Here is a 17,500-nt window from a genome sequence, read left to right as displayed (position 1 = left end):
GTCTTGGGTGTGTCAGATAAGAGGTTCCGGGCGTGCAGTCTTATGGAAGTGTGTGTGTGTGTGTGTGTGTGTGTGTGTGTGTGTGTGTGTGTGTGTGTGTGTGTGTGTGTGAAAAGAGAAAGAGAGAGAGGGGAGAGAGAGAGAGAGAGAGAGAGAGAGAGAGAGAGAGAGAGAGAGAGAGAGAGAGAGAGAGAGAGAGAGAGAGAGAGAGAGAGAGAGAGAGAGAGAGAGAGAGAGAGAGAGAGTTCAAACAGCGGTCTCCACTTCTCTCATTAACAACTAACACATTTTTTCCTACCTTCCCATCCCACCAACCCTCCCATCCACCCACCCTCCCATCCTCATCTCCCCATCCTCATCTCCCCATCCACCACACTCCCACTTCTCACTCATTCTTACCTCCCCTCCCCTGACACTCCCATGCACACTACCCATCCAACCTCCCACACCTCCCCATCACATTCTCCCATTCACTCCCCACTCATTCTTACGTCCCTTGCCCTGACACTTCCATCCAACCCCCATCTACTTACTCCCCATCTTCCTGACCCCCCCATTTGTTCCTAATCACTTCCCCCTCTCCTCTCCGTCACCCCTTTCGCGTCCCCTCCTTTCAATCTGCTGGGTAGGTTTTTCCACAAAGTTTTCATCATTCCTTCCCTCCCTCCCTCCCTCCCTCCGTTCCTCCTCCTCCTCCTCCTCCTCCTGCTTTTCCTTCCATCCCCAAATGAATTTTATAGATTTTATTTTTAACATAATCCATTAAGCTTTAGTATTTTGGATTTTAGAGCTTCTTTTTATTTTCAGTATCTCAGTGTGAACGACAGAAATGTGCTGACTTCATTAATAGTTTTGCATTTAATCACTCACTCATTCACTCTCTCTCTCTCTCTCTCTCTCTCTCTCTCTCTCTCTCTCTCTCTCTCTCTCTCTCTCTCTGCTCTCGCTCTTTCATCTAATGAGTCTATTTATCGGTCCTGCATTTTTTTTTATATATCCAGCACTTAAAAGTCAATTAATGAGTTTCTCGATTAAGGGACCTCGTTATATATCAGTATGTTTAATCTCCACGTATGAATTATTTGTCTATTTATCTATCTATATATCTATCTTTCCGTCTATAATTCTGTCTGTCTGTTTGTTTATCTATTTATCTCTGTTTCTCTTTGTCTGCCTATCTGTCTGTTTTTTTTAGCCTGTCTGTCTTTCTACCTGTTTATCTGTTTATCTGTCTACCTGTCCATCTGTCTATCTCTGTATTTCTGTCCATCTGTTTCTCTGTCTATCTAACTATCTACCTATCTGCCAATCTACCTATCAATCAATCAATCTATCTATCTATCTCTCTATCTACCGTGTCTCTTTGCAAACAACCTCTCTTTACAGCACCATGGATGTGAACTGACAATATGACCGTTTCAGTATAACAACACTTAATTTCTCTCACCTGAATGATTGGCACGTTCGAAGATAAGGTAGTCCCTCCCAGCGGTGTGCAGAAAGTACCCCATCTGTAGCCCGGCTGGTCCCGCTCCTATGACGCAATAGTCATGGCTCACAGTGGGCAGAGACGATAAGGAGCACGAGGATGACGACGTAGGCGAGAAAGAAGACGATTTAGGTGAGGAACAGGAAGTGGACGAGGAGGAGGAGGAGGAGTCGGAGGAGTCAGATTGGGATGAGGAGGAGGAGGAGGTGGAGGTGGTGTTGGTGACGGCCAGACAGGGAGAGAGAGACAGCAGCGGGAGGAGCAGGAGGGGGAGGAGGGACCAGCGGCAGCAACCCGTGTCAGCAGAGGTGCGTCGCCCACGAACCATCACGGCGGACGGGGAACACACCTGGGGAGAAACAAACAGGTGAGGTAATGAGAGAGAGAGAGAGAGAGAGAGAGAGAGAGAGAGAGAGAGAGAGAGAGAGAGAGAGAGAGAGAGAGAGAGAGAGAGAGAGAGAGAGAGAGAGAGAGAGAGAGAGAGAGAGAGAGAGAGAGAGAGAGAGAGAGAGAGAGAGAGGACCGGACGAGAAACACACCTGGGGAGAAACAAACAGGTGAGTTAATGAGAAAAAGAGAGAAAAGGCCAAAAATAAGCGTCAAAGGAGAGAGAGAGAGAGAGAGAGAGAGAGAGAGAGAGAGAGAGAGAGAGAGAGAGAGAGAGAGAGAGAGAGAGAGAGAGAGATTAAGTGGAGTGAGGAAAATGGAATCAGGCGAAGGTAAAGTGGATCTGTTCATGTGGCTAAGTTTAGAAGAGAATAACTGAACTGCTGGAAGAAAGAAAGAAAGAAAGGAAGAAAGATCGAAGGAAATAAATAAAAAAAAGCGAAAGAAAGAAAGAACGAACGAAAGAAAGAAAGAAGGAACTAATGAACAAACGAAAGAATGAACGAACGAAACAACACTACGAAGAACGAACGAAAGAAAATACGCAAGAAAGAATGAACGAACGAACGAACGAAAGAAGGAAAGAACGAACGAATCAAACAAAAAAAGATGAACAAATCAAAGAAAGAATAGAAACAACAGATGAACGAATGGAAGCAAATGGAGGAAGGTGTCAATAGCAGGCGGCGGGAGGCTGGCGGCCAAACACGAGTTAACTCTACTGTCCCCGCCATCCCCTTTTCAGTAAATCAATTTGCGGTGAGCCAACCAACCATTCGCGGCGTCCACTCCCTACTCCCCGCTTCCCACTCCCCACCTTTTGAGCCCCACTCCACACCCCCGTCTCCCACTCCCCACCCTTGTCTCCCACTCCCCACCTCCCGCTCCCCACTCCCCAGCCCCGTCTGCTCCCCTCCTCCCCCGCCACAGGACACACACAGGACCTTGCAAATGACTGTAGGACTCGTAAAAGACTCCCCCAGTGACTCAGGACACCGGGAAGTTGGCAGCATGATGGGAGGAAATAGCAAGTAATGTTAGTTAGTTAATTTTACAAATGTGGTGTATATTCAGAGTTTAATTTCGAATAATAGTACATTTTTTTTTATTTAAACAAATTTATAGCAGATTTAAAGCTACGTGTTTTGTAAAGCTATTCAAAAAGCTCACACAAGGGAAATAGTGTAGTTGAAATCTTTTGGTGATTAGTTTGATTTCTTCTTAGTAATATTGTCTAGCGTTACCCGAGGAGAGAAGCAAGTATCATATATGCATCTAATTAATTTCGTTGTAATTCTGTATTTTAGCATTTTTTTTAAATTCAAGATATATGGTTTCATTACTACCATGTGATAGCTTAAGTCACCAAAGAATTATACCGGATACGAATAAAGAACCGTACTGTATTGTAACGTATTCTTATTAGTAGTTAAAGAGCTGAACTGTACGCCAGGGGTTGGTCTCTTGGTGTGGTGAAGCAGACCGGTGACTAAAGAACTGTACCGCGTCCTGACCAAGAACTGCATTGTATTGTATTGTATTCCTACGAGCCCTTGAGGAGTTGAACAGGACGCCAGAAGTTGAACGCCTGATGTGGTGAGGCAGGAAGTAACACTTGCTACAGCTCGTCCGCGGCGCGTGGGGACAAAACACTCCATTACACTGCTTCTAATTAACTCGTGCAGTCGTCACTCAGGACACGCACGGTATAAATGGAGCAATGAATGTCCGCTGCAGCAAATTAAGCCCTCGTTAGCTACACAAACACGTAAAAAATGTCATTACGAGCCCAAATTAAGAGGCATTTCGTGATTCCGCTTAAATTTCGTAACATTCCCCTTGTGCACACATTAACAGTCACCGATGCGTTACAAGCCAGCGTCAAAAGGGAGTTTTTGTCCGTCACTGATGGAAATACTAGTGTAGGGGCCTTGATATTCTGGCTCACTTACTGACTGACGGTTTTAATCAATCTATTTGTCTTACTAACTGACTCCTACATTTTCTGACTGCATGACATAGTGATTAGTGCGATATGCAGCAATTTACACCATTGATTAAAAGTACAGCATTAAACTCTTCAAAAGATTACATTTTCCACTATACAGATAGTAGAATATTTTTTGGAGGCGGCTGTGGGAGAAATTAAATGTCCCGGCGTGTGTCAGATAGCAGTGAAAGGGTTAACTGACTAACTAAACCTCACCGGCTGACACACAAGGCACAGTCACCTCGTATCTGAACCAAATCAAGCCAATACCTTCATCACCCTCCCGCTCACTCGTATTTGTATGTGTGCTGGATACGAGTCGAGTCAGGAGGTTCACAGTGGGCGGTTCACACATTGGCGGCACTAAGTGATGAACGTGTGAGTGGAGGGGACTGTTCATATGTGTGTGTAGTGCTTGGCGTGTGTGTCAGGCGCTGCTGTGATGGCTGTTCTTGTACTGTGTCTTGTATCGTGCTGTGTTGTGTGTGTCAGTCCCATTTTTCATTCTCTTAATTGACTTTTCTCTCTCTCTCTCTCTCTCTCTCTCTCTCTCTCTCTCTCTCTCTCTCTCTCTCTCTCTCTCTCTCTCTCTCTCTCTCTCTCTCTTCTCTTCTTCGTATTTGTCATTTATCAATTTTGTTCTTGTCCTTTATTTTTTCTTTTTCTCTTTCTTCTTGTCTTTTCTTTCTTTTCTTTCTTATCCTTTCTTTTTTTCTTTTTTCTTTATAATTCTTCTTCCTCTTCTTCTTCTTCTTCTTGCTCTTTTTTATTTCCTTCTTTGTATTTTGCTCTTGTTGTTGTTGTTGTTGTTGTTTTGGGGAGTTGACGCAGTTTTCCTTATATTCTTTGTTTCTTTTTTCCTCCTCCTCCTCCTCCTCCTCCTCCTCCTCATCCTCCTTCACCACCACCACCACCTCCTCCTCCTCTTTTTTTTTTTTCCTTCTATCGTTAACACCTTCAGCTCTCCAAAGATGAAATAAAAAAAAATATATATATATATCCCACTTCAAAATCTCAACAAATCCTCCTCGCTTAGAATCTTCAACTTCCCCTTCCTTCCTCCTCATAAGTTCATCAGCCGGCGAGGTGTACAGGTAGTCTTCACTTTTTCCCTCCGCCTCAAGTGGACTTTATTTTTCTTGTGTCTTGAAAAGTTATGTAAAAGTTACCCTCAAAAATATTCCACTACTTTGATATTCCTGCAGTCTTTTATCTCTCTCGAACAATTCCTTCATTCCTGTGTGGGCAGATGCTCCCTCCTTCTCCTCCTCCTCCTCCTCCTCCTCCTTCTCCTCCTGTCTTATCAGCTTTTTTCTTCTCCGGCTTCTTTTCCTGAACGACCTCTTCTTCCTCCTCCTCCTCTTCCTCCTCTTCCTCCTTCACTTCTTCATTTCCTTCTTATTCTCCTCCTTCATCGTCGTCGCGTTCTTCTTTGTTGTCGTCGTCTTTGTTGTTGTTGTTGTTGTTGTTGTTGTTGTTGTTGTTGTTCATCATCTTCCTCTTCCTCTTCGTCTTTTTGTTCATCTTCCTCGTCGTCTTCATTTTCCTTATCCTCGTCTTCTCTATTTTCATCCTCATCATCTTCGTCTTGTTCCTCCTTTTCCTCTTCCTCCTCTTCCTCGTCCTCCTCCTCCTCCTCCCATTACTCTAAAAAGATTCACGTTTTCTGCTCGGCTGCTCTTAAAACGAGGGCAGACTGAATTATTTTTCTCTCCAGTAAAAATCACAACAGTTTTTTGAGGAAGCTTCGCCGCCCACGCCAGTCTGAAATTACCGTAAAATTAACTACCTGAATTTTATATTGTGCTTTGGAAAAAAAAATAATCTACTTGTTTCCTCTTTACATTTCATCTAGATAATGATGGTGTGCTTTTTTTTTTCCTTTTACTTTTCTCATATTTTTCTTTTTTTCTTTTTTGTTTAATTTAAATGATGATGTACTTTTTTTTTTTACTATATTTTAAGTTCGTTCATTTTTCTATCGCTTTTCTGTATTGCTTTCCTTTTTTCTCTAATTTATTTCTTCGTCACAGTTAGAGAGAGAGAGAGAGAGAGAGAGAGAGAGAGAGAGAGAGAGAGAGAGAGAGAGAGAGAGAGAGAGAGAGAGAGAGAGAGAGAGAGAGAGAGAGAGAGAGTATCATAATGCACACACGAAGTAAATCTATCAATCACAAAACTAAAATAAAAATAACAAATAAAACAGCACACACACACACACACACACACACACACACACACACACACCCACACAAAATGAGAGAAAAAAACGTTAAAAAAACACACATCCCAATTTCTGGTAACCTGATTCCAACACACATCGCCGTCAGGTAAGCGTACAGGTAAGAAAGGTGCGGTGAAGAGGAAAGACAAAGGTGTGGAGGGAGGGGAGAGGGAAAAAAAGAGAGAGGGCAGGCGAGAGAAGGCAGGGGAGAGGGAAGGGGAGAGGGAAGAAGAGAGGAAGGTACGAAGCAGGGAGATGGCAAAGAGAGATATAAGGAAAGAGGGATAAAAAGTAAAGGATAGAAACTGGAAACGGATAAGGAAGGAGAGAAAGGAGGGAGAGATAGTGAGGAGATAAAAAAACAGAGGGAATTGATGGAAGAAAGGAAGGAAAACATATATAAACGTGCCGGAGAGAGAGAGAGAGAGAGAGAGAGAGAGAGAGAGAGAGAGAGAGAGAGAGAGAGAGAGAGAGAGAGAGAGAGAGAGAGAGAGAGAGAGAGAGAGAGAGAGAGAGAGAGATTGTATGTGTGTGTGTGTGTGTGTGTGTGTATACGAATCATTTATCACCATAGCAACATTCCCTCTCAACTTTGCGTCATAACCAGATTACCACCATTAAATACACATAAATTAAAAACCAAAGCGCCCTTCCCCCAATAAGTAAGTAAATAAATAAATAGATAAATAAATAAATAAATAAATAAATAAATAAATAAATAAATAAAGCAATATCATCACTCCTATAATCATCTCAGTTTCCTTTCATTCATATCAACCTTCTTTTTCTCTCCTCCTGGCCAACATTCCATTAAATCAGAGCAAAATGATCGAGGCGGAAAAAGAGTCAATCAGGTGAATGATGCCTCGCTGTCTGCAAAAAAAGAGACAATACTTTGAAACATTTCTGCGCCGCACGTCCACTACATTCAAAGGCTGTAGTTGAAGTTACACGGGTTTATAAGGATGTTTTTAAGGTTGCAGTGACAGATTAACAAGATTTCTACATTATTAACAGATGAAATGCTATTGAGAATCCGGGTGATCATCTGTGGCCTTTGAGAATAGTTATATTGAAAGAGCAAAGCGTTTCAGAATACGTGTCTTAATGGAGTTCTGTGAAATGTAATGCTTGAGTGGTGAGGCAGAGCGGTGAGCCTCAGGTGGTGTTTAATAATTGAATGCTCGCTCTCTTGTGACCCAAATAGCAAGGAATGGAAAGGAGAGAAGAATGTAAAAGCGGAATGAGGTGAGGAAAGCAGGGAGGTTTTATTTTTAGGTGTGTGTGTGTGTGTGTGTGTGTGTGTGTGTGTGTGTGTGTGTGTGTGTGTGTGTGTGTGTTTAATGAATTTGTGAGGAATATACTCGTACGGATTACATACACACACACACACACACACACACACACACACACACACACACACACACACACACACACACACACACACACACACACACGCACGCACGCACGAGAGAGAGAGAGACAGAGAGAGAGAGAGAGAGAGAGAGAGAGAGAGAGAGAGAGAGAGAGGGGGGGGCAGAGGGGAGGGGAGGCTCTTGACATGACTCGAATATATAGCCTGTTGGTTATGACCCTGTGAAAACTGACACACACACACACACACACACACACACACACACACACACACACACACACACACACACACACACACATACGTCACACACACACACATACGTCACACCAGGCAGAAAAAAAAAAGAAACAAAAACAGCCATTAATGTTTACGTCTGCAGAAGAGTGTGTGTGGGTTCTCTCCTTCAGAAAAAAAAAAAAACTGTCCATCCACTCTTTTTTACCTCCACTCCTTCCCTCCTTTCCTCCCTTCCCTCATTTTTTCCTTCCCTCCCTTCTCTGCAATTCTGCGTTCACAAAATCTTATTAATTCTCTGTTTCAATTTCAACATTTTTTTCCCCTCGTTTTATTTCTCTGCATTTCTTTCCCGTCTCTTTCCTCCTTCTGCTCCCTTCTTTCCCTCCCCTTTCTACGTCACTAACCTGATTTAATATAACACCATGTTGACGTCCTGGTTTTGAAGGAGAGGGGAGGGAGAGGGAAGGCAGAGGGAGAGGGATGATGGAGGTATGGAAGTAAGAAAAGAGAGAGAGAGAGAGAAAAAAAAAAGGAATGAAGTAAAGAAAGGAGGGTTAAAATAGCACGGTAATAATTCATGTGGGAATTTTTCTGAGGTGTGGGAGAAGTAGAACTGAACTGAGAGGGAATGTTTTGAAAAGGAGAGGAAGATTGTAAATTTAAGTTTGGAGGAGGTTTATATAGAAAGTGGCAGGGATCAGAGAGAGAGAGAGAGAGAGAGAGAGAGAGAGAGAGAGAGAGAGAGAGAGAGAGAGAGAGAGAGAGAGAGAGAGAGAGAGAGAGAGAGAGAGAGAGAGAGAGAGAGAGAGAGAGAGAGAGAGAGAGAGAGAGAGAGAGAGAGAGAGAGAGAGAGAGATGAAAAGGATACCTCTGTACACAAATCCAAAGGCAATGAAAGAACCACACACACACACACACACACACACACACACACACACACACATACATAAAAACTCTAAGGCATATTCACCCCAGTTTTGCTTTACTTTTTAGCATGGAAGAGAAATTTTTAGCATGGGAGAGGAATTTCAACATGGGAGAGTATTTTAGCACGGGAGAAAAAAAATTACAGTATGAGAAAGAAAACGACATGAAGTGAATATTTTAACAAGGCAACAATATTTCAGCACGTGGAACGGAGACTTGCCACATGGGAGAGACACGCGCGTAACTTGGCATGGGAGGGAGGGAGGAGGTATGGGCTGTGGGCGGGGTGGAAGGAAAGTGCTGGGAGGTTTAAATGCTATTAGTTTACCGTGAACGAGGCAAACATGGTGGTGATTGATGGAAGGTTCAGTGTGTCCCCTCTTATCTCCCCCCACCCTGTCCCTCTTGTGCGTGCGTGCGTGCGTGCTTGCGTGTGTGTGTGTGTGTGTGTGTGTGTGTGTGTGTGTGTGTGTGTGTGTGTGTGTGTGTGAGCTACTGGCATCGTTACTGAAATAATGAGATTTTAAAAGCAATGTATATCTCTTGTTTCTTAAAATGTATCTCTTTGTCACCTTATTCTCTTCCTCCTCCTCCTCCTCCTCCTCCTCCTCCTCCTCCTCCTCCTCCTGATCCCCGTCACGCTAATGGGAGGGGCTCATAGCGTCCTTTCTTTAAAAAAAATCACCATCAAAGAAAGAAGGAGAATGAAAAATAATAATAATAATAATAATAAATCTGTAGGAGAAAGGACACAGGAAGCGGAAGAAAATGACGACAAAACAATAAGAAGAAAGACGAAGAAGGAGGAAAAAGATAAGAACAAGAGTAGCGAGAGAAAAAGAGAGTAGGACGAAAAAATAATAATAACACGATGAGTACGAAGGAAGAAAAAAAAATCTTTACGAAAACAGGAAAAAAAAAGAAGGAAGGAAAACGGGGACAAGGAAAACAGCAACACGATGACAAAGAACTGAAGGGAGAAAAAAAAAGAAGATAGTCATGCAATAAAGAGCAAAAAAAAAAAAAAAAAGAACGAGAGGAAATAAGACAAAAAAAAATAAAAAAGCGACAAAAACAAAAGGCAATGCTAAAACGAACAAAGAAAACGAGAAACGAAAAGAAAAAAGAAGGAAGAAAAGAAACAGAGAAGAAAAACACAATAACACGATTTACATAGCCGGAATAAAGGTAATTTCTCTGCCGGGTGTCAAAGAGGAAAGAGATACCACGCTACCTGGACGAGCTGGTGGGCAGGTGAGTGGGTGGCGAAGCGCAGGCAGCGGTGGAGCCTTGATGAGAGAATACATGAATGGTAAATGATGGCGCACTGTGAAAGGGAGTAAAGAGAGGAAGGGGAGGAATGGGGATGGAGAGGAAGAGGAGGAGGCGTGAATAAGTGAATGAGGAGGGAGCAGTGTAGGAGGGAAATGGGAGTGTAGAAAGTGATGGGAGGATGGGAGGATGAGAGTGATGGGAGAACAGGAGATGATAATGATGGAAAGGGACAGAAGTAATGGGAAGATGGAAGGGGACTGAAGTGATGGGAGCATGGAAGGGAGAGGGAGAGCGATGGGAGAATGGAAGGGGATGGAAGTGATGGGAGAGATGGGAGAGGACAGGAGCAATGAAGGGATGGAAGGGGATGGGAGTGATAGGAGGAGGAGGAGGAGGAGGAGGAGTAGGGAGGATGTAAGAGGAGGGAGAGTGATGGGAGGGTAGAAGGGGGGATGGGATAGGACACACACACACACACACACACACACACACACACACACACACAAAGAGAGAGAGAAAAGAGAGAAAAAAGTAAAAAAATATAATAGAAAACAAACAAACACACACACACACACACACACACACACACACACACACACACACACACACACAGAGCCAGCGGACCACAAAGCAGCTGTCAAACCCCCAGAAAACCCAATCTAAGAACGCTCCTCCCGTCACGGATTCGCTTCCCTGCCTTGCTAAAAATAGAACCAGACTTTATTTTCGGGAACCACCAGCGCCGACGTCACAGCTCCCCCAGCAGCCCCTCCATCATCCCCCACAGCAGGCAGCGAAAGAGTTGGGAGGGAGCGAAAGGAAGGTAGGTGTTAGTGAGTGGGCGTGTGTATGAGTGTGTAGGAGTGAGGGAGTGAGGTAGGAGTGGATGAAGGAGAGGAACTTTGCTGTGTCTTAATTCTTCTTCTTTCTCTTGTTTTCTCGTTTATCGTATTTTTTCACCTCTTCCCCTACGCGTTCTCCTTCTTGCTCGTGTTTTTTTCCTTCTTCTTCTTCTCCTCTGCTCCTTCTCTTTCTTCTTCTCTACTTTTCCTCTCCTTTCTTCTTTATTTATACTTATTCTCTCTTCACTTCTTAATCCTTCCTCTTCTGACGCATTTTTTCCGGATCCTTCCTCTCCTCCTCCTCCTCCTACTCCTCCTCCTCCTCCTCCTCCTCTTCTTCCTCCTCGTTCTTTTCTTGCTCATTCTCTTTGCGATTGTCCATTTTTGAAGAGCTGCCTGCCTCCTTCTCTTCCTCCTCCTCCTCCTCCTCTTCCTCCTCCTCTTCCTCCATCTTCGTTATTGCAAGCCCTTTTGGTAATTAAAGCTAACATAAAGTCATTCCTATTTCCTCTTCCTCTCCCTCTCCTCTCCCTCTCCTCTCCTCTCTCCCTCTCGCACCTTTCTCTCCCCTGTCTCCTATCTCCCTTCCACAAGCTCCTTGTTCCTATCCACCTCCATCGCCTTCCACTCTCTCTCTCTCACTTTCACACTTCTCTCTCTACACCAGGAAGGAGGAAGAGTGAAAGTAAACGAGAGAGAGAGAGAGAGAGAGAGAGAGAGAGAGAGAGAGAGAGAGAGAGAGAGAGAGAGAGAGAGAGAGAGAGAGAGAGAGAGAGAGAGAGAGAGAGAGAGAGAGAGAGAGAGAGAGAGAAACATCAAACGAGAATGTGGAGTTAAATATTAATCATTTGAACAGTAAATTGAGTGTGATAGGAGAGACCCTTACCACCACTCTCTCTCTCTCTCTCTCTCTCTCTCTCTCTCTCTCTCTCTCTCTCTCTCTCTCTCTCTCTCTCTGAATAAATCATGAGAGAGAGAGAGAGAGAGAGAGAGAGAGAGAGAGAGAGAGAGAGAGAGAGAGAGAGAGAGAGAGAGAGAGAGAGAGAGAGAGAGAGAGAGAGAGAGAGAGAGAGAGAGAGAGAGAGAGCAAACACTTGGTCATTCACGTTCCATTACTTTCTGTCGTATAGTTAAATTCTTTTCGTCTCTTTTCGCCTCCCTTCCTATCTCCTCCCGTCACTTTCCCTCTCTCCCCCTTCCTTCCCCTTCCACCATCTCTCATTCCATTACATCTCATCCTTTCCCGTCCTTTCTAATTCCTTTCCTTCCTTTTTTCATCCTCTCCCGTCCTTCTTGGCCTCTTCCCGTCCTTTCTATATCATTTCATTCTCTTGGTTCCCTTCTCGGTATATATTTTTCTCTTCTATCCCTCCTGTTCCTTCTGCACCCTTTCAGTCCCCTTTTTCTTCTTATTAATTACTGTCTTTCCTTGTTTCTTTCCTTACCTTCTTTCTCTTTCATTTGTTCTTCTTGTTCTTTTCCTTTTCATCTCTTCTTCCATTTCTGTTTCTCCTCTTCCTTTCTTTCCCTTCCTGTTCGTTGTTTCCTTATCCTTTCCCGTCTATTCTTTTCTCTTCGATTCTTTCCCTTTGTTTTCCTTCTTATTGTTTTCCTTATCATTCCTTCGCGTTACTTCTGTCCATTCCCTGCCATATTTTCCCTTCCTTTTTTTCTTTGCTGTTTTACTTATTCTTTCATGTCTATTCTTGTCACTTCCCTCCTTTTCCTTCCCTTCCCGTGCCTTCTTTTCCTCCCTTCCCTTCTCTACCCATCCCTTCACATTGCCTTTGTCACTTCACCCTCAACACTTACCTTGAAGAAATTACCTCCTATCCCTTCACCAATTAGCCTTTACCTCCCGTTTATCTGTTTCCACCCAATCACCTCCTCATCTTCTTCCAACACAAATGTAGCCGCTATTCAACAGAGACACACACAAAAAGAGACCTTTAGACGATGGGGTAACAGGAGTATATTCTTCTCTGCACAAGGGAAGCAGGTGGAGAGGGGGAGAGAGGGAGAGAGCTTCAGTCACAGGATAAAAGGGAGCAAATGTCGCGTCATTAAAGAGAGAGACACAAGGAGAATTTCAAAGAGCAAAGCATCCTGTTGTAGTTCACGGCTGGCGGTGACATAACGAGAGAGAGAGAGAGAGAGAGAGAGAGAGAGAGAGAGAGAGAGAGAGAGAGAGAGAGAGAGAGAGAGAGAGAGAGAGAGAGAGAGAGAGAGAGAGAGAGAGAGAGAGAGAGAGAGAGAGAGAGAGAGAGAGAGAGAGAGAGAGAGAGAGAGAGAGAGAGAGAGAGAGAGAGAGAGAGAGAGAGAGAGAGAGAGAGAGAGAGAGAGAGAGAGAGAGAGAGAGAGAGAGAGAGAGAGAGAGAGAGAGAGAGAGAGAGAGAGAGAGAGAGAGAGAGAGAGAGAGAGAGACACACACACACACTGATGGACGGAAAAATGATTAATATAGATTTCTTAGGTTTTTCTGTCTCTCGGTGATGGTCGGGCCTTACCTGCGAAGAATACTTAGTATTGCTAAGTCTACTTAGCAGACGAAATTTTCAAATGTTACACTTAAGGACTGGCGGAATGCTTAAGGCCTACCATCCAAAACACTTACTCTGCCTAAGTACACTTAGCGGACAACGAAGTTAAGAGTTGTGGATGAGGTGTCTCAACTGGTTTTTCCAACACTTAAGTATTCACAATCAAAATGGACGTACCACAACAAGGAGAGAGGAGACGGAAGCCAAGGATTTGTAGGCCAAGAAAAGACATTTCAAATGTGTATGAAGACGCTGAACTCGTAAAAAGGTACAGGCTGGACCATGAGGGATATTGCTGGTGTGCCATGTGAGATGCCATCGCACCCAAGACCAACAGGAGCAAGGCATTAAGTGTGGAAATGAAGGTGGCCACAACACTGCGGTATTTGGCTACTGGGAAAATGCAGCTCTACAGTGGCGATGACCTTGGCTTATCCCAGCAAGCCATTAGTCAAGGGACAGGGCAGACTTTGGATGTCCTTGCAACACCAGCCTTCGTGACATAAAATAAATAAAAAAATACTACACAAGCACACACTTATCAAGGGTGTTTAGTGTCCCAGTGAATGAGAAAAATCAATCTTATCTGTCTGGCGTTGGGTCCTCTTCCTTGTTGCAAGGCCTTGTTTGCCCTTACAAAGAAGGTTCTGCCACTTCTTTTCTGTTTGCTCCCGCGACCTTCGAACCAGGAGGAAGGCTGAGTTGAGGACAGTGGCTCTCTCAGCCCATGCACTTCTCTTGTCTTGCTCTGTTAGGTTTGGCCCATATTTTCCATTAATTATGTCTTTTCGTTCCTTAACTATATCGAGAAGCAAGGCAACTTCGTTTTTGGGCCAATCAAGAGTCCGTTTGAGAGTACTGCTGAGAGGTGCTTCCATGCTGCCTGCTAAGATACCTGACGAATGTAAACAAACCGTCAAGATAAAAAATATCATTTCAAACTGCACATTTCGGTCTATTTCTTATCTCTAAAATTCTTACTTCCTTTCATTTGCATCGTTAATACGTTATATTTAACTTTCTATATGCTTTCAGTGGTATTTTTTTCTTTTTAATAGCTATATGTTTTGCTCTCTGCTTCTTTTCATACTGGTAGGCAGCACTTGAGTTCTCCCAAGAATACTTTGCTGAGCGAGCGCTCAGCGTTTCTGAAAGTAGTACTTAATTAAATACCCTGCTCAGCTGAGTGCTCCCGGGCGATGCTTGATGCGGTTAACTTGTAGTGACAATTAATTTGACGTTACCACAAAAAAAAAAAAAAAAATATTGAAATACAATAAATCATTCACATGCAAATAAGACACACAGGCATCATGAGAAGATAACTGATGACGTGATAATGGAGTGCAGACTGCCACGTGTCAGCCTGCTGGCTTCTTGCAGCTTCCCTTAATTCTTATGTTCTTATGTTCTTATATGATGACCAAAATACATAACGGTTTAAGCATTAATAAGCATTAAGAATAATAGGAATGCAAATGCAATAAACATATAATAATTCTAAGTGTATTTTAAGCTGTAGTTACTTACACAGCTAATTAACCACAATGTAACAATTACTACCACGAGGGTCGGCGTTTGAGGGTCCTGGGTTTATGGAGAAAACCGAGTGTGAGTTGCTACATTTTTCTTTCTAAGACTGGGCACAATCTAATCTCTTCTGAGACCACTGAACACCGTTCTACAAAGTCAGCAGAATCCCTCTATATCTTATCTACTCTAAGCGCCACGCCATCAATCTTACCATGTGAACACCACCTTCACAATCTCTCTACAGTTGAGCTCTCCACAGCTAGTTCCTCTCGCACAACTTCACTACTGCAGTTAACTACTATAATGAACACAGTTTCCTTAGTGTTACACACAAATTACAAGAGTGTTTTCTTTCCTTGTCTTCTCCCTCGCTCACATTCTTGCATTTCTTCCCACTTACGAACAATTCCCGCAAAGAGAGAGAGAGAGAGAGAGAGAGAGAGAGAGAGAGAGAGAGAGAGAGAGAGAGAGAGAGAGAGAGAGAGAGAGAGAGTAAACAAAGAAAACGGGGAAAGTACGTGTGTAGTCATCCCAAAAGTCATTCAGAGCACGGATTGGTTGTTTGTGTTCAAATACTGAAGCTAGATTGGCTGACGGTGTGACCCTTGACTGTGAGGAGCGTGACCAGGGATACCTCTGTGTGTGTGTGTGTGTGTGTGTGTGTGTGTGTGTGTGTGTGTGTGTGTGTGTGAACGATTACGGTTAGAGAATACATATTACATGATCGTGACACTAAGATTTGTAAACTATACTATGTGATAATATGAATTGATTATTACTGTATTGCTTGCTGTGGTCAATAAACTACTTATTTATCTATCTCTGTGTGTGTGTGTGTGTGTGTGTGTGTGTGTGTGTAGGGCTGTACTTGAAAGAGAAGGAGGAGGAGAAGGAGAAACAGGAGGAGGAGAAGGAGGAAACGAAGGAGATGGAAGAGGAGGATTACACGAGATTACAAAGGCTTACGAAGGATGACAAACAGCAACACAACTTCAGCTCCTTCCCAGCCTCTTTGATTACCCCTCACTAACTGCCACTGAAGGACACACGGCGGGAAAGAGAAAGGCTCCCATTCAGGACCATTAGCGCCAAACAAAGGAAAAGTAATAAAAGGAAAAATTGAAAGGAGAAAACGAAGGAAAAAATGAAAACACAATACAAATTCATTAAAAAAATGAAGATGAAAAGACGAAAAAGCGAATGTAATAAATAAATAAAATAAAACAAATGAAAGAAGGAAAAGAGAAAAAAACGGAAAACGCAGGAAAACTAATTAAAAAATGTAAATAAATAAACAAAAGAAAACGGAACAAGATAAAACTGAAAGAAAAAGTAAAAAAAAAGTAGAAGAAAACAAACGAAAAACAAGGAAAATTGATGACAAACTAAAAAAGAAAGTAAAAAAATAGCAAAAAAGAAAAAAAGAAACGAAAAAACGAGACAAAAGATACATTTTCCTGTAGTAAAAAAAAAGTATAAAAAAATTGACCTCCTTGCATCTTCAGGAGAGAAAGGAAGACAAAAGTGAGGGGAACAGAGAAAAAAAAAAGCATCAACACACACACACACACACACACACACACACTCACACACACACACACACACACACACACACCATTGAAAACACACTAAAAGATCATGATTTCTCTCCTTTTTTTCTGTCACTCGGATTCTTGCATTTCTCTCTGTTACGGACAGTTCCCCGCAGAGAGAGAGAGAGAGAGAGAGAGAGAGAGAGAGAGAGAGAGAGAGAGAGAGGGGGGGAGCTGTTGGAAGTACGTCACCAAGTCAGCGCCAATAACAGATCAATCAATTCACTGGTGTACAAAAAGGAGCGGAATCTTCAACAACACCTGCACAATGGTTACCAATTAGGCGACGAAGCGACGGACAGGTGAGTGAACAACAACAACACCACCACCACCACCACCAACAACAACAACAACAACAGCGACGACAATAATAGCAATAATAACAAAGGAAAAGGAAGGAAAGAAAGTAAGAAAAAGGAAAAAAGAACAAAAGATGATGGAAACAAGAAAGAATAAGAGTGATGGGGATGGTGGTGGTGGTAGCAGTAGTAGTAGTAGTAGTAGTAGTAGTAGTAGAAGTAGTAGTAGTAGTAGTAGTATTAGTAGTAGTAGTAGTAGTAATAGTAGCAGCAACAATTTCAGCACCACCACCAATGATCACAACAACAACAACAACAACAACAACAACAACAACAACAACAACAACAACAACAACCATCTCACAAGCAACACTCAGACAACCAGTACCTCAGCAAACAAAACCCGAAGAAACGATACGAAGAAAAGAAACACAATTAACCTGTACTGTTACTCACACCTCGGCGCATCCAGGTGAGTGAGGACACAGGGCCCCAATTAATAGCATCTTAACACGTCCCCTGCAACCACCTGTCTTCCTCCCTCCACCTTCATCTGCTCCTGCTCCTCCACGCATCCCTGCCACTGTCACTCAGCCGATTCTAATAAGACCATCTCTCTCTCTCTCTCTCTCTCTCTCTCTCTCTCTCTCTCTCTCTCTCTCTCTCTCTCTCTCTCTCTCTCTCTCTCTCTCTCTCTTTCCTACCATTTTAGTAATTTTCCCTTATCTTATCTCTCTACATCAACTTTCTTTCCTTCATTCTTCCCTCGTCTCTATGAAGGAGAAAAAAAAAA

At 43.1% G+C, this 17,500-nt stretch overlaps 1 protein-coding gene across 2 annotated transcripts in view; it reads right to left on the bottom strand.

Moving 5' to 3' along the window:
- LOC135114640 (FAD-dependent oxidoreductase domain-containing protein 2-like) overlaps positions 1-17,500 on the bottom strand; it is a 68,747-nt gene that overhangs the window by 20,793 nt on the left and 30,454 nt on the right. The window contains exons 3-4 of one of the 2 annotated variants that reach the window (XM_064030439.1): positions 9,861-9,915; positions 1,448-1,838 (exon numbers count right to left, since the gene is read on the bottom strand). In XM_064030439.1, the coding sequence (XP_063886509.1) occupies positions 1,448-1,817 (370 nt within the window). In that variant the 5' untranslated portion in view covers positions 1,818-1,838; positions 9,861-9,915. The remainder of the gene's footprint in view (positions 1-1,447; positions 1,839-9,860; positions 9,916-17,500) is intronic. The other variant, XM_064030438.1, reaches the window with a different exon arrangement.

The sequence above is a fragment of the Scylla paramamosain genome, chromosome 28 (assembly GCF_035594125.1).
Source record: "Scylla paramamosain isolate STU-SP2022 chromosome 28, ASM3559412v1, whole genome shotgun sequence".
Lineage (NCBI taxonomy): Eukaryota > Metazoa > Arthropoda > Malacostraca > Decapoda > Portunidae > Scylla > Scylla paramamosain.
The sequence above is the reverse complement of the archived record's forward strand: the minus strand, read 5'-3'. Positions and strand labels throughout refer to the sequence as shown.